Genomic DNA, 23109 nt, shown 5'->3' on the forward strand with positions numbered 1-23109 from the left:
CTCATTCTGGATCATGTCTTAAAGCCACCGTAGAGTCTTATAAATTCCCAATTCTAATCTCTAATTCATACTTCTCCATAACACTCCAGACCTGTCTGTATAACAAACTGTGTAGCTGACTAAACAAATCCAACTGCTCCAAAAGGAACAATTTATAATAACCAATCTTGTTTACTTTTAACTCTCTTCTCACAAGGTACTAGAGCCAAACACCTTAATTTTATCCTTAATTTCTTTCTTTAGCACTAGAGTGTATTTTGTTAGAAAGTAGTGTTAAGATCTTTCTTCAAAATATTTCTGGAATTCAACCACACCTCATCTTTCTCACTGCCACTCTTCTGTTTATTACCACTCTTCTTTTTTGCAAATTTAAGAAAAAATTCAGTAGGCAAAGAGGTTGCTATTGAACTCATATCATAATAAACTAGAATTCTCACTAGGATGGGGGAGAAGAGAGCATGTCTTTCATAATGTGAGAAAAGAACAATTGTGAAGACAAATTAAGAAAGAAGAATAATCAACAATCACTGAATCCTTACGCATTTTTAAAAAGAGAATATAGAGAGGTAGAATATCAAAGGTATGATAATTATTTACTTTTTAACATGAGTTAATATACAAAAAATATCAGCATTTTAGGTGAGACTTGAAAACACATCACCACGGAATTTTCTTCTTAGAGTTTTATCTTTCTCAACCTCCAAAGAAAATAAGCCCATAGACTTGGTGGAGGTGAAAAAAGGGTGATGTGAAGAAATGAGAAGAGACCAATGAACAAAGTGTTGGATGCCAAAGGAGAAGAGGAGAAAAAAACATGACTATCAAGAATGTGCAGCACATGTGAAAAAATACCATTAAGAGTCTATTTAAGAGGTTTTATGAAATATCCCAGTAGATCATTAGTTACACTCCCACTGTTTTATTTCAAAAATTTAATCAGCTTTTAATATTAATACTAAATACATCTGTCTCTGAGATTTCTGTACTATATAAAGATGTCAGGGCAAAATTGATCCACATGTAACTTGACTTATACTTCAATTACATCTAATAAAAATTCAGTGTCTTCGTCCATTTCTGCTATTAGAACAAAATACCTGAGACTGGATAATTTACAGTGAGCACAAGTTTATCTTCTTACATTTCTGAAGGCAAGGAATTCTAAGACCAAGGTGCCAGCAGGTTCAGTTGTACAGTGAAGCCTGCTTTCTTCTTCCTCCAGGCACCTTGCGACTGCATCTTTCAGAGGGGAGGAATGTCAGCTCCTCACATGGCAGAAAGAGGAAGGTGAGAAAACCAAGCGCTGAATAAAGCCTCTTTCATGAGGACCTGAATCCTATTCACTGGAGCGGAGCCCTCATGACCTACTCACTTAAATGTCAGACTCTTTTTTTTATTATTATTTATTTTTTACTTGTAGTAGAATACAATACCTTTATTTTATTTATTTATTTTTATGTGGTGCTGAGGATTGAACCCAGGGCCTCACACGTGCTAGGTGAGTACTCCACTGCTGAGCTAAAACCCCAGCCCTTAAGTGTCACTGTTATTTCCACATTAACCATTAAGTGTCAATGACTGAATTTGGGAGAGAAAAAATTCAAGCCTTAGCAACTTATGTTTTTTTCTTTTTCAAAATTTAAATATTGTGTTCATTTACTGCAATATTCTATTAGCTGTGATTTAAAAAAAGTGTCTTAATTTTATCCTACACATATTTTAGATCTCAAAACTTTCTTTGATATGAAATGATGGGTATGTAGGAGCACCACAGTTTTTATTACTCTTCTTGAAGTATGAATGAATTGGAACTTTTAATAAATTAATCATTTTCACCTATTTGATATTTTTAGAAAGTCCAATTCTAGACTCATCCAATTTCCACTTCTGTTAACAGTCTTCTACTTATTACCCTTTTCATTTAACAGAGCATGTGGATTACAATTACTCAATCATCTCTTGCTTTCATCATGAGCCCCATTCTCTCTTTTGTTGTTTTATCATACTTCTTTGATGACACCTCCCTCCTCTATAAAGCAATTCAGTTCCACTGGCAAATTAACTTTTCATTCTTGTCCCTATTGCTTAATATTGGACAGGTAGTAATTCAACATTATGTGTCAGGAATCCTTTCTCTTTTCCCATCTAATGGATCTATTAATAAGATGATAAAAATATGGAGTGAAAATGAAGCAAGGAAAGATAGGAAAATTATAGACTGAAGATCACTCATTTTCTTCCTTTCCAAATGAAGAAATAGGGTAAGTTCTAAAAAAAATTGAAAGATGAGAAAAAAAATCAACACAATAGTTGATTATTTATTAAGTCATAAAATGACTAATCACTTGGGGGAATATTATATATCCTTTTACCTTACACCAAAATATAATTCAGATAAAATGCAGATGTAAATATAAACAAAGCAAATAATAAAATTATTGGAAGAAAATATAAGTAACATATATGTTAAGATCAGGGTTAAAAGAAAAGCTCAAATAATGGTAGTAAATTTAGAAATCATCAGTCAAAATCAAGAATATACTTTATAATACTTTTTAAAAGCTATTAGCTGTTATCTAACAAATTCTCCTAAATATCAATACTATCATTAGTACAAATATTAAATCATGAAATAATATTTCTAATATGTAAGGTTTGCAAAGACTTAATAGCAGCTAGATATTGAGGATGTGGAAATATCCTGGGAATGATAAGAATTCAGCAAATACTTTTAATCAAAAACAACTAGTGGGCAGTAGTATTGTATTAGTTAAGAATAAATTACCAGTACATATTGAAGAAATTTCTGTATTATTAGCAATAAACAAAATGTGAATAAAATAAACACAAAAAACAAAATATTATTTAGATTGTTATTTTTTGGCAAAGATATAATACACTGATGATGCAACTTGACTTTGGTACTATAATGCATTTTCATTCTCCAAGGACACTATCCTAATTCCTAGTTAGCATTAGTTAGCTTTTATCAATAACATAAATTACATTTTACTTTCATTAGTGACACTGAGGCAGGGACACCAAGGACACTTGTTGTTTTACACTTAGTTAATCCTTCCTGAAACAGGATGACCATATAAAAATTCTCCATCATGCCTGTGGTGAAACTCTTAAAGGACTCATTCTATTTCAATCTTGTTGAGATTGAACCCTTCAGTATTAAAAATCAAAGAGAAATTCTGGTTCTCCCCAGCCAATTTATTAATCTTTCCTTCTCTTAAGCCACACTGATTTGCAGAAATAGTTTCCTTTTAACATTTAATCTGAGATTGGGAATTGTGATAATTATTAGACATCAGGATATAAAATTTGAGGTAACCTGGCATATGCATATTTCTACTGCTCCCTTTGAGTGCCAGTTCAATAAGAAAACACAACTAGATTATATACACATCACTACTAATAAATTTTACTTAGTTGTAAATTGCACTAATGAGTCTGTGGATAAAATGAAACTAACGCCTGAGTGACAGACTAAACCATAAGTAGTTTTCATATTTCTTAAGTCAATTTTTCTTTTATAAATTTGGTTAAATAAAATATTTTCTGTCACTATTGGGTAAAGTAACATAAATATTAATATTAGTATGTGTGTATGTGTGTGTGTTGATTTAGTTTTTAAGGGTAGAGAAATTAATTTCATTTCTTGAATGTCATTTCTTTTTTGAGATTATTAACCACAGGCACAAATTAAGAAGACTTTAAGCTCATTTATGAATTGGGAAAATATATGGGCAGTAAAATGTTCATATAGAAAAAGTATCCCCACACAATTACGAGACTAAATAAATACAACACTGTGGAAAAGCCATTAGCTAATATCTGCAAATTTTTAAATAGCTCATTATCTTAATTTTATTATTTTTTTCATATGGTCCATATTAGAAATAATTTAAATCAAAATCTCTGTGACCAGTTGAGCTGATGAAATGCCTTGTCTGAGTAATGATGTCATAATGCTCAAAAATTGTACTGAAGTGTCAGGGAAACATAACACCTCTTCTTCTATTATAGGAACTATCTTCAGTATGAGTATAATAACTTCTGTGTGGACCACAGGAGTAAAGGACTTTTCTCAAGTAAAGAATATATCCTGGTGTTTGTCAGTATCTATGATATGATCATTCATAACCTGAGAAATGTATTCCAGGAAATAGATTAAGATACACATCATATTGTATAACATAGGGTCTGATCTCAAAAATATCAGAGTTTAAGGAGACAGATTATTAAATAAGCAATACAAAACAGCTCTGAAATAGGGATGATTGTAAGGATTCTGGCTGTGGAAATATACTAGGCAGCATTCCTTTGTTGTGCAAACTTCTGGGGGGTTTTCCACACTTGGAATATTCTGCAGTTTCTCCCAGCAATTAGTAAGATAACTAGTACATGTGCAATGCCTACCTGCTATGGTAATGTCTTTCAAGTGGAGGCTCTGTGGTAGGGTCTTATCAGCCTTGACTTTGATCTCAAACACGCAGCTCCTGGGAATAAAGGAACTCTCTTTTTAGACAATCACAATGTTTCACTGAGCCTAAACCTGATCACATAACAGTAACTTTATACAATAAACTTTCAAGAGAGCTACACAAAGCTTTGCACATTGCAACTTAGTTTGTAACTGAAGAATAAGCTGCATAATGTTGCTAAGTCTGTAACCTGCCTAGTAACACAATGAACAATATGTACTAATGATGCCAATGACCTAAAGTAACCTATTTATGTAAATAAAGCCAGCAACTCAGGCAAGCAGATTATGCTTTTCGGTTTGCCTCTGTACCTTGTTTCTGTCTCTTTTTACTTTCCTTACAAATGATGGCTCTAAAAATGCAGTGTAGTATATAGTTACTTCTACAGAAATTGAGATGGTATGTTATGGTATGTTAGAATGTAATCTGGATGCAGTATGAAAAATGGATTAAAATGATCAGAACAGGAGACATCAAGTCCAGTTAGAGAATTAATGTTTCCTTCCGAGTATAAGATCAAAATAATAGAAGTGAAGTAGAAGCATGAAATTGAACATATCAAGCATCTTAACGATGTAGAGCCTAAAGAAAATGGTCATTATTCAGATATGCACAATCAGGTTGAAGTTCTTTGGGGAGAAATCAAGACACTCTTGGCTTTGGCAAGATGAATGAAATTAATGAGTAGGCAAAAGTAGTTATTGTGGACTAGTAAATAAAAAAGCCATGTTTGTTTGTCTCAGCAAGTAACAGCCATCATAATTAAACACAGGAAAAATTGTAGAGAACTATAGACTGCACAGAAATTAAAAGGGTGTATATAGGGATAGAGATAGCCCAGTGGTAGAGCACATGCCATCAGGCACAGGCCCTGGATTTGACACCCAGCACTGAAAAAAAAAAAAAAAAAAAGAATATATACACACATTGACAAGGTGAATTCATGATCTGATTTGAAAGCTTTATATAAATACCATGTCCATTATATAAATACAGTGATTGAGTGCATGTAAACCTGGGCTACACTAAATCAATATAACTGTGCCAAGCATTTGAATTACTATTTTTCTGTTTTTTAAATTTATATACTGCAACAAAATATTTACATCTAAAAAGAGTTTTGTACATTAAATGTTACTAAAAAGTATATAAATAAGGAACTATTATGAAATATTAAAGGGCCATATGAAAAGACCAATTTCTAGAATTTGTATTTCCAGTTATTAAATTAAAAAATATATGTTTATTTTTTATTAACATATTAATTGTACAAATTAAGGAGGTTTTGTGTAATATTTGAATGATGTATACAGTATGCACTAATCATATCCAACCTCCTTTCATCTGCCCTTCCATCCACCCTTCCAATTTTCACTAATCACTATTCTATATTCTGGTTGACAATTTTTGGCTTCCGTGTGTTAAAACATTTAGCAATTGTTTTCCTGTGTCTGGCTTTTTTCACTTAACATTATGCTCATCCATATAGTTTGATTCATTTGGGACTCTATGCCTTCCTCTATCCCAGTAATTAGTAAATTTGGCTTCTTTATGTTATCCCATAATTCTTGAATGTTCTGCTCATGGTTTCTTACCATCTTTACTGTGGAACTTTATTTTCAAAATTATATATTTTGTCTTTATTGTCTGAGGTTCTGTCTTCCAAGTGATCTAATCTGTTGGTGATGCTTTCTACTTTCTATTTTTTTTAATTTGGTTTATTTTTCCCTTCATTTCAAGAATTTCTGTTCTTTTTTTTTTCAGAACCTCTATCTCCTTATTGAAGTAATCTTTTGTTTCCTTATTTGCTTATCTAGCTCTTTAAAGAAATGACCTTTTGCTGCCTGTATTTGCTCTTATATAATCCTTTACTTCACAGAATATTTTATTTATGTACATCCTGAACTCCTTCGCTGACATTTCTTCTGCTGTGTTGGCCGTGGATTGTAATAATGTGATGTCTTGTTTTGTTTGGGGCACTTTATTCCCTTGTTTTTTCATATTCATATATCTTCCTTTCTAGCACTGCAGATCCAAGCTGGTAGTTTTTACCCTATGGGCTTATTGTGTCCCTGCAGGGTTACAACACCTCTCCTTTAAGGGGGAGAACAAGTTTAGCAGATCCCAATACAAACAATATACAGTTTTAAACCAAATAGTTGCTATTAAGAGATTTACAGTATTTTCAGACTATACAGAAATGGTGAGCTAGGCTGCATGTTCAGAGATGCAGCTCTGTGGAGTGCAGTGTTGTGGCTGGTGGCTGTCTCCAGACTCTGTCCTGTGTCCCCAGGTGCAGCTACCATGTATAAGGGACTATTGCAGTGGTTGCAATATCCCAAGATGGAGGTGACTGGGTGTGCCCCACGTTGGCAGATAGAGGTCCATTTGGGAGTGGTAGCTGGAGATTCTGTGTGTGGGGAGCAGCCAGGTATTTTGCGAGGGACTGGTGTGTGGATCCTGCGTGGGCAAACAGCTGGGAATCCTGCGCTGACTCCCACTTTCAATACTCTTATTTCACACAGTAATGAAGTCTTAGAGCAATTAGGCAAGAAAAATAAAGGGCATCTAAGTTAGGAAGGAGAAAATTGGATTGTCCCTGTTGACAGATGATATGATCTTATGTAGAGAAAACCAAAATACTTTACTAAAAAATGTATTTAGGCTGATAAACAAATTTAGTAAATTTTCAGGATAAAAAATTAACATACAAAAATTAGCGTATCTAAAAATCTAACAACTTAGTTGAGAAAGAAATCAAACCATCCTATTCACAATAATTATTAAAAATATAAGGTAGTTGGGCTAGGAATGTGGCTGAAGAGGTAGCGTGCTCACCTGGCATGCGCGGGGTGCTGGGTTCAATCCTCAGCACTACATAAAAATAAAATAAAGATGTTGTGTCCACCTAAAACTAAAAAATAAATATTAAAAATTCTCTCTCTCTCTCTCTCTCTCTCTCTCTCTCTCTCTCTCTTTTAAAAAAAATATAAAGTAGAAGGAATAAACTTAACAATGGACGCAAAATATCTCTATAATGAAAACCATAAAACAAGAATGAAATAAAATGAGAAGGACCCAAAACTGGAAGAATATTTTATGTTTATGGATTTGAAGAATGAATATTGTTAAAATGCAGTGCTATCCAAATAATTTACAGATTCAGTGCAGTCCCCATAAAAGGAAAAATAATACCAAAGATATTCTTTATATAACTAGGGGGAAAATATCCTAAAATTTATATGGAAGCAGAAAAGGTACCAAATAGGCAAAGCAATCTTGAGCAAAACTGGAGCCCACAACTAATTTCAAAACATAATACAAAGCTATAGTGACCAAAAAAAAAATACTCTGGTTTTATAATTAAAGTACCACTCTGTTGCACAGACCAATGCAACAGAATAGAGAACATAGAAATAAATCTACACATACATAGCCAACTATTTTTCATCAGAATTTCCAAGAATACACAATGGGTAAAGGACAATCTTTTCAACAAGTAGTGGTAGGAAAAACATTATCCACATGCAGAACAATAAAACTAGATCCTATCTCTCAAGCTATATACAAATATAAACTCAAAATGGATTTAAGAGTTAATTGTCAGACCCCAAATTTTGAAACTATTAGAAGACCACTAGAGGACTAGAAATACTTTAGGATATTGATTTAGGCAAAGTCTTTTGGATAATACAAAGAGAACAGGAAACAGAAGAAAAATAAACAAATGGGATTATATCAAACAAAAAATCTTCTGTACTGCAAACAATCAATCAATAGAACTAAGTAAACCTGCAGAATGGGAAAAATTTTTTCAAACTATTCATTCAACATCGAATTAACAACAAAAATATACAAGGAACACAACTACTGAATAGTAAAAATCCAATTTTAAAGTGAGCAAATGGTCTGAATAGAGATGTCTCAGAAAGAAGACCTACAAATGGCTAATAAGTTCATGAAAATACAGTCAACCTCAATAATCATCAGGGATGAAATAAAACCCCAATGAGATCCCATTGCATCCCAGATAGAATGGCTATTAACCTAAAGGCAAAAAATGACAAAAAATGGTGAGGATGCAGAGAAAAATAAAAATTCTCATACACTGTTGATGGAAATGTTACTATATCCATTATAGAAACCAATGGAAGTTCCTCAGAAAACTGTAGAACTACCACATGATCCAGGAATCCCACTGCTAGATTATTTCCTTTGGGAAAGGGAATAAGTATGTGGAAGAAATATCTGCACTCCTGTGTCTACTGCAGCATTGTTCACAATAGCCAAGATATGGAATTACCCCAGGTTTCCATGAGCAGATACAAGGATAAAGAAAGTGTTTGCACACTCACACCCACATACACACGTTTACATAATTGAATACTAACTCAGCCATAAAAATATTGAAAACCAGGAACAGAAAGACAAATGCTGCATGATCTCACTCATATATAGAATGTAGTAATAATAATAATAATAATAATAATAATAATAATTTCATAGAAACCATGAATAGAATATAGAATAGTGGTAATTGAGGGCTAGGAGTAGTAGGATAAAAGAAGAGTAGCGAGAGGTTGGTGATTGAAGTCCAAAATATGGTTAGAAAGGAGAACAAGTTCTAGTGTTCTGAAGCACAGTAGGGTGACTATAGTTGACAATAAGTTGTTGTTTATACAAAATAACTAGAAGAAAAGATTTCAAATGTCATGAAGATAAAGAGATTATTAATGTTTGAGATGATGGACATGCTGATTACTCTAATTTGATCATTATACATTATATACATGTATCAAAATATCACACTATAGTCCACAATATATACAATTATATGTCAACTAAAATAATTTTTTAAAATAAAATAATTAACTGCAATAAATAATCCACATAATATTACATATATATTAATTTGGAGTACATTTAAAAGTTTAAGAACATTTGGCACTATGTTATCAAATTATACAAATTAGGTTGTTAATGTTTATTTTAAAATCGCACTTATAAATATATTGATATATTTGTAGAAAAACTAGAATTATAAATAGCATGGGTTATATAATTTTATATATTTTCCCTGCCTAATTGATGTTTACCAACTATAATTTATAATTTATGTAAAAAACTTTTAATGAGAAATGTGGTTTCTTATGATCCTTCCTCAACTTATGTAAAGTGAAAATTTTTTAAAAGGAGCTAAAGTTGTGTTTTATTTCATAATCAGATTCTTCTGTTATTCTGCTGGCTTTTATCCACAGCTGCAACTTACTGTCTCTAAGGACACTTTTACAAAGAAGCCAAAGTTAGCATACTTTTTTTAACCTCAAATTTGGTTACTCTGAAGATTCATTAGTAACCATTTGTAGGTCACCAGGGACCCTGTTTTTCATTTAGTTGCATTTTTTTTCAAACAGAGCAAATGTTAAGCTAGATACAGCAAATGTGCCCATTGTCCTGAGAAATAAGAATAGCAAGTATCCTAAGTTGCTGATTCCTAATATTCCACTGTCTTCATATTAAGATGTTTTCTTTATTTCTTTTATTTTAAAGGTATAAAACAATGCAAGTCCATGGAACTGGTTGAAGATAGATACCTCTGAGATATTTGTGCAACTTAGAGTTGGCATGAATTTGACAGTGGATTCATAAGCAAATGTGACAAGAATTTCTTATGAAAATCATCTGAATTGCCTTTTCCAGTTTAGAAATTCTAAGATTTTGTGTATTTCAACGACCAATAGAAACTGACAGTTAAAATAGTAAGTGTAATAGTTTCTCATTTTAGTTTGATTATATTTACTTTCATGAAATTTAAATTTTATTATTGCTGGGAGAGAATTTATCTATCTCTTAAAAAGAAAAAAATGTGAGTGATAACTTTTATATTTAGTAAAGCATACTTTTTTATTTATAGAATCTGGTTTCCTTGGATTTGTAAAATGCGACTGTTGGGAGATGCTAATGAATTTAAATTTGATATTTAAATGTCAAAATTTGATTGTTATCCAGAAGTATATTACTTATATTATCAACCACACATGAAAAACTAAGGTATGTGTACATATAACAACCCCATCCCCCCAAAAGAATGACAAACTGCAGACATTTCATCACCTCTTTAGAGATCTCTGTCCTCATTTCAAATTTACACTTTGAAAACAGAATAAACAAAAACAGTCTCATTTAGAGGAAGAGCAATATCCAATGGTGATAGGGCTGATTAAGTTTACTCAGTGATCACTGTTCCCTGAGAGATCAGAGGGGCAACTGAAGGTAGGAATTATACCTGAATATCTGGCAAATAAAGGCAGTTTCTCTATTATGAGCTGTGAAGGTAATAAACAAAAGCAGACAAGTTGATCTCTTAAAATCAAAAGTAAATAAGAATATTAACAGTAGTTCAAAGTCACAGACAATTTAAGTAAGCAAAGTTAATGTCGAAACTCTTTTAATTAAAAGTCCAGATAGGAAGGAAAATAGCTTTTAAGGCATCTAATTGAAAAACATACAATAGATGAATTCATTTATGAACATTTGTTAGAGGATTGAAAATGTGGATAGAGCAGTGTAAATTGTGAGGACTGTGATGATGTAAAGGACACATGCAGCCTGATCCTCCCCCACCAAGTTAGTATTCTTTCTTAAGTGTCAACATAGCAGCACATACTGTTTTCTATGAGAACACAGTGAGTACACTCATCAGACTTGCAGAGAATTTTCCAGAGAGCTTGAAACTGAAGTTTAAACCAATGAGTAAATAGTAATTACTCAGGTGACTTGAGGACAGAAAACTCTTGTTCTGTGAGAAGTATTTACCAAAAAACTATCACATGGAATGTGTTCAAAACATGTAGTCTATTGTGTCAGGTTGCAACTGACAATAAGAAAGAGTCTCTAAAATGTGATATTCAAAACATAAGACTTGATGAAAATACAGATGATATTTGAGCATGGTGAAACATGTAGAGTGATAAAGAAAATATTAATTGACTCTGATATATTTTTTCAATGAAATAACCCAAAATTTTCAAGCAGAGGCCCTCATTACCTCACAACTAGCAGAAGAGACATTAATTCTAACTGAATACGCAACTACCCCTCCAAATTTGATTAACGTTGCTTATTCTGATTTCATAACTTTATTTTTAAGTCAGATTTTAATTTTCCATGTTCTTTTTTCCATGTTTCATTTTTTTTCTAGGTTAAGATTGGTCTGCATAAGCCAAAAATAAAATAGGATGTGCTTGATAGGATAAAAAGAAAACAGCAACGAGTTAAATGGTCAGGGAAACATGTCATCAGTATTATCTTTGAAGTTCATTCATCAGGGTATTTCACAAAAGTACACATAAGTGTGTTGTGCACTAAAAAATTATGTATTATATACCACCATGAAGAGTAAGTAAGTTATTACTTAGGGCCAGAGAAACCTCAGAAGGAGTCAGTGTCAGGAGGGGATCTGGGATGTGTCTCTGTGTGTGCATACATGCACATGTGAGTGATGTGCACATCTATACATGTACAGTTAGGAGGTTTTCTGGAGAAAACTACACATGTGCAATAATCAAAAAAGGAAAACGAAAATTTTTGATCATAAAGCCAGAATAAATCATTAAACTAGAATGGAGACCTCAAGTGACTACAATGTACATAAGTAATCCCAAGTTTCCTGGCATATACTAGCACTTAAAAAGGAACATTTCAAGCAAATGCATTAAACAGAATTGTTAAGAGTCATAGGATATCTTTTCTCCCAGTGAAATGACAGAACCATAGGAGTCCAAAGTAACCTTTACAGAGCATGCCCTTAATGTAATGTAATAAATGTTAAAATGTAATAATTAGTAAAACTATTTGTGAATCAGAAAAACCTGAACGGTACAGTTAAAACTAATAAATAATCCATAACAAAGTTTCTCTGACTGTTACATGCAGATTTAATAAAAGCCAGAAATCAACAATGAGGAACAATACCGTAACAGTTTTCATTCTACTGGGACTGACAGATGACCCACAACTGCAGGTTCTGATTTTTATCTTTCTGTTTCTCACCTACGTGCTGAGCATAACTGGGAATCTGACTATCATCTCCCTTATCTTAGTGGATTCTCACCTTAAAACAGCCATGTACTATTTCCTACAAAATTTTGCTTTCTTGGAGATCTCATTCACATCCGCATGTATTCCCAGATACTTATATAACATAGCAACAGGTGACAAGATGATTACCTACAATGCCTGTGTCAGCCAAGTATTTTTTACTGACCTCTTTGGTGTAACTGAATTTTTTCTCCTGGCTGCCATGTCCTATGACCGCTATGTGGCCATCTGCAAGCCCCTGCATTATGTGACTATCATGAGTAGCAGAGTCTGCAAGAGAATTCTCTTTTGTTGTTGGGTAGCTGGTCTTTTTATTTTAATCCCCCCACTCAGCCTAGGCCTAAATCTGGAGTTTTGTAATTCTAATATCATTGATCATTTTGTTTGTGATGCATCTCCCCTCCTGAAAATCTCTTGCTCAAATACTTGGTTTATGGAACAGACCATTATCATTTGTGCTGTACTGACCTTCATTATGACACTCATGTGTGTAGTTCTGTCCTACATTTACATCAAGACAATTTTAAGATTCCCTTCTGCCCAGCAAAAGAAAAAAGCCTTTTCTACCTGTTCTTCCCACATGATTGTGGTTTCCCTCACCTATGGCAGCTGCATCTTCATCTACATTAAACCTTCAGCAAAGGACTCAGTGGCCATTAATAAGAGGGTGACTGTCCTCACTACTTCCATCGCTCCCATGCTGAATCCCTTCATTTACACACTAAGAAACAAACAAGTAAAACAGGCCTTCAAGGACTCAGTCAAAAGAATTATAATATTTTCCAATAAATAAGGGAACATAAAGTTAGTATTTGGTGAATTTCCTAAACTCACCTGGCAAGTTAACTTTTTCAAAATGCTTTCGCTTGCTTATTCTCATCCAGTGGCATCTTCTCCACAGCCTCTTTTAAAATCACATCATTCCATAATAAACATGTTAATAGTTTTTAAAATTTTAAGTCCTTGCTTCAGTTTCAAATTAAGAATACCAAAAGAGAAAATACAACAAAATAAGATAAATTTCTAATCAATTTTTACATTTTCAGGGATAACAGAACAAATTATTTTCACTATTGTTTCTTCCGATCTTAAACTTTCAAATGATTCTTTCGTTAATTCACCTAATATATATCTATTGAGTACTTTCTTTAGGGTAGATAGGGTTTTAGGTTCTGAAAAAGAACGACAAAACAATGTCAGAAAAACAAAAAACAAAAAAACTCCTCCAATGCACTCTCGGAGGTTAAAAAAAAAAATAAAGGAAAAAAAAAAGAAACGGAACAAACAAGCTAAGTGATCATCAACTAAAGAATGCATAAAGAAAATGTGGTATATATACACATTGTAATACTTCTCAACCATAAAATAAAATGAAACTGTCATTTTTCAAGAACATAGATGGAAATGGAAATCACTACATTAAGAGAAATAAGCTGGCGCAGTGTTGCATGCCTGGAGTGGCTCAGGAGGGCGACACAGGAAGATCACAAATTTGAGATCTGTCTCAGCACTTAGTGAGACCCTAAGGAACTTAATGAGACCATGCCTCCAAAAAAAAAAGAGCTGGAGATGTGGCTCAGTGGTTGTTTCTAGATTCAATCCTCCATCCAAAAATAGATGAGAGAGACAGAAATAAACCAGGCACAGACAGAAAAGAAACTCACTTAAATGTGAAATATAAAACACAGTTGTAGAGTGGTGGTTACAAGAGGCTGGAGAAAGCAGAAAGGAGAAAAGTTAATTGGTGAGTAGTTACTTACAGATAGGAGTAAGAAGTTCTGCTGTGCTGCTGCCCAGAAGAGTGACTTCAGATAACAATAATGTATCACATATTTCAAAAAGCTAGAAGAAAAGATTATGAATGTTTTAATCATAAAGAAGTGATAAAAGTTTGAGAAGATAGTTTGTTTTTACCCTGGTTAGAATATTACACAATGTATACATGTATTGAAAAATTATGTTGTACCCCATAAACATGTATACTTTTTATGTTTTTTTGTGTAAGTTTAAAAATAAATTTAAATAATAAAAACAAAAGGCTTAGTTTGCACCAAAATTAGTGTTTTTGTCATGAAAGGGAATTATAAATCCTTCAATTTGAGAAAATCCTCTAAAATACTACAACTTAAACATTGTGAGATTTTTAAATTATATCAAATTTATAAAGCCAAAATTTTAAATGTGATAGGTTTTTCTCAAAAAACATGGAGATAAAAAAATAAGGTAAAAAATGGCTATTTTGAGAAATTTTAATATTTTTGTGTTGCAAAAAATTTGCCAGATGTAGATAGTTATATTAAAACTTCTACACAAAATGTTACTAAAACAAGCTAACACACACAGAAAAAATTAAAGTGAAGAAATCAAGGAAATAAAAGCAGCCCAGTATATGGGATCTTTAAATTTAGATAATTTTCTAAAAGGAATATGAAAAGCTATAAATAATAGTACTGCATTTTTAGGATATAAACAGCTATACAAATAAGAGTAAAAAATGTTTACCACATTTCCCCTTCAAAAAGTTCATATGGGTCATCATCTGAAACTAATTCGCCCATTCCAATGGCATTTGAATTTAAGCTTTCCTTCTCTTTTTGTGACTCATCTTTTCCTTATAATGTTTACCTGTCAAAAATTTTTTTCATCATTCTTATGCCTTCATTCTCAAAATAAAATTCACTTCTGCTGAGAATTTTTTCCTGTCCAATCCTACGTGCCCCAAACTTGAAAGATCACCATGTAGAAATGTCCTGTATATTACTATAGCATTTTTCTCTTCATCTCTCTGCATCTTTTAGTAGATTGTCAGTATTGAAAGCAGAAACTTTGTCAATATTGTTTCTGTCCTTGAGTATGAATACTTTCAAATATCTTAAAAGCACACCTTTATCAACTATAAAAACAACATCAAAAGTATTTGAATTGCTATAACAGAAAATAAAAGGGAAAAACACATTTTCAACAAGAGGAATTAAATGTATCAAAATGTTGAAACCAAAGATAAATTCATGCTATGTTGATTATAACATAAATATGCTTCCTACATTTCATTTTGCTGCTGCTTTCAATGAATATATATTCAAATTTATCACACACACATACATGTATTACTTTATGTATCATGTTATTGATTTTATTGTGTGTATTTAAAGTATACATCATGATGTACATTGTAAACATTATTACAGTCAGAAAATTAATATACCCATCATTTCAAAAAGTTTCCTTTTTGTGTATAGTAAAAGCACTGGATATCTCATAAATTTTTTAGTATAAAATACAATATTATTAATTATAGTGCTGCTGATGTAAATGTCTCTAGATTTATTAATTTTGCACAACTGCAAGTTTGTACACTTTGACCTACATTGCATAGATTGGTTGAATATCAAACATTTTATTTTCCTAACAGATGCATCCAGATTCTACCCCATTGGTTGGATGTTCTCTAGTAAAAATCAATGATCCTGAAGATTTTCAAAATTATTCACTGTTTGAAAAGTTAACCTTGAGGTAATACTATCTAAATTTATATTCTGTCATCACTCTACCAGCTGTGATATTTTGACCAACTCACCCTACTTCTTTTTTTAATTTTTTTATTCTAATTTGTTATATGACAGTAGAATGTATCAAAATTCATATTATACATATAGAACACATTTTTGCATATCTCTGGTTGTATACAAAGTATACTCACACCATTTGTGTTTTTATACATGTACTTAGGGAAATGATGTCCATCTCATTCATCTTTTTTAACACCCCCTGGCCCCTCCATTTCCCTCCCTCCCTTTTGCCCTATCTAGAGTTTGTTTAATCTTCATATGTTTCCCCTCCCAACCCTACTATGAATCAGCTTTATTACATCAGAGAAAACATTTGGTATTTGGTTTCGTGGGATTGGTTAACTTCACTTAGCATTATATTTTCCAACTCCATCCATTTACCTCAAATGCTATCATTTTATTATCTTTAAATGTTGAGTAATATTCATTGTGTATATATATAACAATTTCTTTATCCATTCATCTACTGATGGGCATCTAAGGTGGTTCCACAGTTTAGCCTGTGTGAATTGTGCTGCAATAAACATTGATATAGCTGTGTCCTTGTAGTATGCTGTTTCAATGTCCTTTGTATATAGACCAAGAAGTGGGATAGCTGGATCAAATGGTGGTTCCATTCCCACTTTTCCAAGTTCCATTCGCACTTTTTCCAATCTTCATACTGCTTTCCATATTGGCTGCACCATTTTGCAATCCCATCAGCAATGTATGAGTGTGCCTTTTTCCCTACATCCTCGCCAACTCCTTATTATTATGTGTATTCTTAATAGCTGCCATTCTGACTGGAGTGAGGTGGAATCTGAGAGTAGTTTTGATTTGCATTTCTCTAATAGCTAGAGATGTTGAACATTTTTTTAATATATTTGTTTATTGATTGTATATCACCTTCTGAGAAGTGTCTATTCAGTTCCTTGGCCCATTTATTGATTGGGTTATATGTTAAATCATTTTTCTATTCAAGCACTTAATTCATTTTTAAAACACAGCTTTATTAGTACATCAAAATACTATAGTGTACACTTTAAATATACATAGTAAAAATAATAAATACACTGTTATTAATATGTAATTTATATACAATACAGTTGAAGTTTAAATTATGAATTCTACAATTAAAATACATATTAAATTATTTTTTATATATTTACAAAATTGTGCATACCTCATCATAATCTAACTTTGGGACATTTTAATCACCCCAAAAGGAAGCTTGTACCCTTCAGCCATCACTTTTCATCATTTCTTTGCACACTTTTTTCTCAGCCTGACATAACGAATATACTTTCTTCTATTGTTGGTCAAAAAACAGAGTTTCGGTTAGACAGGAGAAAGATGTTTTTGAGATATGTTGTACATGAGGGTGACTATGCTTAATAATATATCAAATATTACAAACAGATAAAATAAGTTCAAGTTTTCAGCACAAAAACATGAGAGGTGATGGATCTGCTAATTAGTGTAATATGATCATTTCACATTGTACACATATATCAAAACATATTGTATGCCATAACTGCATACAATTATGGTTTGTAAAATTGATAATAATAATGAAAAAATACATATTTTATGTGAGCTTCAAATATTCTTATACTTATTTATATTATAACATAAATTTGCTTAACTCAATAATATTTCCATGCAGTAAATTCTATTATATTTCTATTCCTGGAGGAATTATAAAGTTAATTTTATAAAAAAATGAATTTCAAGTTGTGAGGATTTTTCAGTGCATTTGAAGCCACAGAAGTTATAGGGTATTAAATTTTAACATAATTTTAAATAATAAAATATATTAGTGAACAAAAAGTAATTGACATTTCTGCTTTTAGAGTGCTCACATATTTCATCATATTTGATAAAATTTTTAATTTGACTGAAGAATTTTTATGGTATGTGTAATAAAAATAACATTCTGAAAAAATAAAGCTGATTAATATTCTTAAATCTTTATGTATAAATTATTTTTTATAGCAAATTGATAAAGCAGAAAAAGAAACAGATTTTTAGTTACCTTCCATACTAAGAATTAATTAAAAGAAACTGAAATACGTTTTGCTTTTAATGAGATTGTTAGTTATCCTAAGAGTCTCTTAATGATCTGAATGCTTTCTCTTGTCTCTAAAGGCCATGATCCCATTGTTACTATGATAGGTTTGATTGTTTTTCCTCAGGTTCATTACACAATGACTCATTAGTGGTTTTAAAACTGGGTCATCAAGGAATCTTTTGTGTATTAACTTTGTTCTTTGTTATAGATTTGACAAATAAAATAAATATCTAGCTTCAAATTAGAAAACACAAAGTGATTAATTTTATTCAATTAAACTTCAAAGGACTAGTGAAATGACATACCAAAACTTGTGTATTATCAAGAAAGGAAAACTACTTTTTAGTCTTTAACTTCCTTTTTGTTTTGGGGGCGGGAATACTGGGGATTGAACTCAGGGGCACTCAACCACTGAGCCACATCCCCTATTTTGTATTTGATTTAGAGACAGGGTCTCATTGAATTGCTTAGCACATCACCTTTGCTGAGACTAGCTTTGAACTCGTGATCCTTCTGTCTCAGCCTCCCAAACTGCTGGGATCAAAGGAGTGCACCACCCTACCTGGCCTTTAACTTCCTTTAATTTTCCTCTAATTTATTCATAAAACAGGATAAATAATTACTATCCTAATATAGATTATTCTCCAGTAGAATTGCAAATTAATATATAAGTTCTCTGACTAGATTGTCTGAAAAAAAGGAGTACTTCTTCTTGCTGGCAAAATCATTTTTAAAGCATAACTGAGCAGCATTGCATAGCTTTATTTGTACATTGTTTTGTTAACATTAGCTCAACCCTAGTTACCACTGTTTTTTTTTTGTTTTGTTTTGTTTTTTGGAAGAGATGAGGATGATGAGGATGATGATTGTTTTTGCATTCAGACTTGGTGAAAGTAAGAGCACCACACAAGACTGACAGTGTTCATCCTGGTAGGTTTGATTGATGACCCAGAATTGAAAGTTGTGTTATTTGTCTTCCTGCTTCTTACCTAGTTGCTGAGCATCACTGGCAATCTGACCATTGTCACACTTACCCTGGTAGATACGAACCTGAAGACTCCCATGTACTTTTTCCTTCATAATTTCTCTCTTAGAAATTTCCTGTATTACTATATTGCTGGTTATTGTGGCAACTGGGGACATGACCATTTCCTATGCCAGAAGTGCTACTCAAGTGTTTTTTGCCTTCCTACTTGGAACATCAGAATTTTACTTGTTGTCAGCTATGTCCTATGACCGGTCATGTGGCCATCTGTAAGCCCCTTCATTACATGATCATCATGAACAGCAAAATCTGCATTCAGCTGGTCCTCAGTTGGTGGCTTGCTGGCTTGTCATCTTCCCACCACTCATCTTAGGTCTAAATATTGACTTCTGTGCCTCCAACGTTGTTGATCATTTCCATTGTGACACTACACCCCTCATGCAGGTATCCTGCATAGACACACGGCTCCTGGAGATGATGGGATTCGTCTCAGCTTTGGTGACACTCTTAGTCACATTGGTCCTAGTGATAATATCCTACACCTATATCACCCTGACCATTCTAAGAATCCCTTCAACTAGTCAGAGGAAAAAGGCTTTTCCACATGTTTTTCTCACATGATCGTGATATCCCTTTCCTATGGCAGCTGCATCTTCATGTATCTAAAACCTTCAATTAAAAAAAGAAGATATTTTTCCGAGGGAATCGCTGTCCTCAATATCTCAGTTGCTCCACTTTTGAAGCCTTTCATCTATACCTTATGGAATAAACAGGTGAAAAAGCCTTTGTTAATCTGGTACATAGGATTGTCTCTTTCTCAAAGAAATAAATAGTCTACTTCCTTATACAAAGTATATGAGAGAAGGAGGCCCAGGTAGTATCAGCAGCTTCCAGGAGACAGTTTCCTCCTTTTCTTTTAATTTCATTGCTCTGATATTTAAATTTATGTCTTTTGAAAAATATTTCTTTCTCAAAACATTGGCCTGAAATGTCAATTTTCCTTTTAATCTCCATTAAAGCTGCCTTTATTTTCAACTTTATTTTCCCCCTTCTCTTAGTTTTCTTTCTATGGACATATGAAAATGTTGAGCTTCCAATTTCTATATGTGTCTGTCATCCCTTAAGAATTTCAATTAGGTAAGACTATAAAAGTTTGTTCCATTTCAAGTTGCATTTGATATGTGACCAATAAAATCAATTTAGAATTGATATTTATTTTTATGCTTCTAATTAACTGATGTATATTGTATTTAAGTAAATTTAAAGAAAATTGTAGCAGAACTCTTCATGTTTACATTTGAGCACTATTTACCTTTGAAGTGCATATTTAAATGTTTTATTGTGTATTTGTGTATGTGCATTCACATATATCTGTTTATATGCATATGCTCTAAAATAACAAATCACTTAATTTTTAGATGAAAGAGATTACATTTCTAAATGAATTTTATCATGATTAAAAGAAATGTGATAATCTCAATGGTATGTTTTGAAAATTAATAATGAAACATATTATTTGATGTTTTCAAACTACCCAAACTTCCTCTGATTAACTTGGGATATTCCTAAAGCAAATTCTAAGTGATTTGTGAATCACTGTGAAGTAAAAACAATACTACTTCTGTTTTGTTTTAAGATACTATTTGTCTGACCTATATGTCAGATCTACATGTAAAGCAACACTGTTCAAGTTTGGTTAGCTGTCATTTATTCTGAAATACTTCATATATTAGATGTTCTGAGCCCTCTCAAAATATCATTTTTCTTAAGTACCCATTTCCGCATTTCATGTCAGAGTTATCATTCAGTTCCCTGTGCTACTTCAGTCATAACACATTTTTTTTTAGTAACTCAGTCCTACAAACCTATCCCACAAAATTCATTCTAATTTGCCAGGAATTTAGCCATTAAATTAACTATCTGAATTAACTTTTTTTTTTCAAAATAGATTCTTATAGTTATACACTTCCATTCTGAGTTTGCATACATTCAGGTATTGTGTACTCATAAAATTAATCTTTCTGAATTGGAATAAATACTTAAAAGTGAAAGACATTTATTTATTATTCAAAATAAAACTGTCAGAATGTTAATTATTTTTTTAAAAATATTTTAGTTATCAATGGACCTTTATTTTATTTATTGATATGTGGTACTGAGAATTGAGCCAAGTGCCTCACACTTTCTGGGCAAGCGCTCTGCCTCTGAGCCACAACCCTAGCCCAGAATGTTGTTGTTATCTCAAAATAAATAAATATCTCAAAATTTTGGTCAGTTAAATAATAACACAAAATACTTTATCTCTTAAATAAATAATTTTGTTTGTAAATATTTTTTTCATTTTTATTTGTTTTAATTAGTTACACATGTACATTTTATATTTCTTCACTAATTTTACTAAGACAATAAGTAATTTAACATTATGTTGGCAGTAGTCTATGATTAGACTTTTTAAAAGGTCGATATCATTTACACATAGAATAAGCTCTTCAGCAGAATTTTGAAGTCTTTTTCTGAATAAGTGAAAATATATTGTTTTCTAAATTTTATATTATTTATCCTTACCGCTCTCTTTCCTCAAACATCATAATCCCCACATTCAGATATTCTTACAAATTTATATTCATTTTCTTTAGATAGGCATAACAATTTTTAGTAACAGATTCTCTTTTACAAACTTATTTGTTGAATTACTTTTATATTCCATTACAGTATTATTTATTCAAAGCTGAATTGGGATTTATATTGTGCTCAAAGTACTTGAGATATTATGGCTTTTGATTTAGAGTGATATCTCAGAAAATGAATTTGTAGCTGTTCCCTGTACTTATATTGTTTTCAAAGAGTTGAAGAATTGGTATTAATTCTTCCTTGAGTTTTGGTCAAATTCATCTTCAAAACCATTTTATCTTTGGCTCTTCTTTATTTAGGGAAGTTTTGACTACTACTTCCATCTATTTGTCATTAGTTTGTTCAGGCTATTCTTGATTCAGCCTTGGTAGGGTGCATATTTCTAGGAATCTGTCCAGTTCCTCTAAGTTATTCCATTTTTGTGGCATGTAATTTTTCATAACAGTTCATTATGATTTTTTATTTTTTATATTTATTATGAAATATTTAGGTAAGTGTAAACACATATATCTCCTCAAATATTTTTCATGTCTTTATGATGAAAACATTCAATAACCTTTCTTTCATATTTTTGAAGTATACACTGCATTGTTATCATCTGTATTCACAATACTCTGCAATAGCAAAGAACTTCTTACTTCTATCTAAATGTGTCTTCATTCCCAATGATAAACCAGTCCTCATCCCTCCTTCTTCCTTATTCTTCCCAGTTCTGTTAACTATCATTTTACTCTGGTTTTCATGAAATAAATGTTTTTAGATTCCATAGAAGTGATATCACATAGTACTTGTCTTTCTGTGTCTAGCTTTTTCCACTTAACAAAATGATCTCCTATTCTATTCATGCTTTTTCAAATGACAAGATTTTATTCCCCTGCCCCTGAGGTTGAATAGTATTCTAGTGTGTGACTGTATCACATTTTCTTTATTGTTCATCATTTGATGAACACCTAGGTTGTTTTCACTTGTTGACTAATGTGAATAGTCTGCAATAAACATAGAAGTACAGATGTTCCTTTGACCTACTTATTTCATTTCCTCTGAATATGTGCCCATCAGTGGGATTGCTGGAGCATATGACATTTCTACTTCTAGTTTTTGAGGATCCTGTACATTGTTTTCCAAGTGGTCCTAATTCACATTTCCACCAACATGTACAAAGGTTCTGTTCTTTCCACATCTTCAGTAACACTTGGTGTCTTTTGACTTTTTGATGATAGTAAGGTAATATTTTTGTTTTGATTTTCAATTCCCTGATAACTTGGCATGTTGAGGATTTTC

At 32.1% G+C, this 23109-nt stretch overlaps 1 protein-coding gene across 1 annotated transcript; it reads left to right on the top strand.

The window, feature by feature from the left end:
* The first annotated feature begins 12453 nt into the window (after positions 1-12453).
* LOC143396966 (olfactory receptor 6C2-like) lies at positions 12454-13386 on the top strand. Its single transcript, XM_076852969.1, has one exon. It carries the CDS (start codon positions 12454-12456, stop codon positions 13384-13386), a length of 933 nt encoding a protein of 310 aa, XP_076709084.1.
* The last annotated feature ends 9723 nt before the right edge of the window (positions 13387-23109 follow it).

The sequence above is a fragment of the Callospermophilus lateralis genome, chromosome 4 (assembly GCF_048772815.1).
Source record: "Callospermophilus lateralis isolate mCalLat2 chromosome 4, mCalLat2.hap1, whole genome shotgun sequence".
NCBI classification, from domain to species: domain Eukaryota; kingdom Metazoa; phylum Chordata; class Mammalia; order Rodentia; family Sciuridae; genus Callospermophilus; species Callospermophilus lateralis.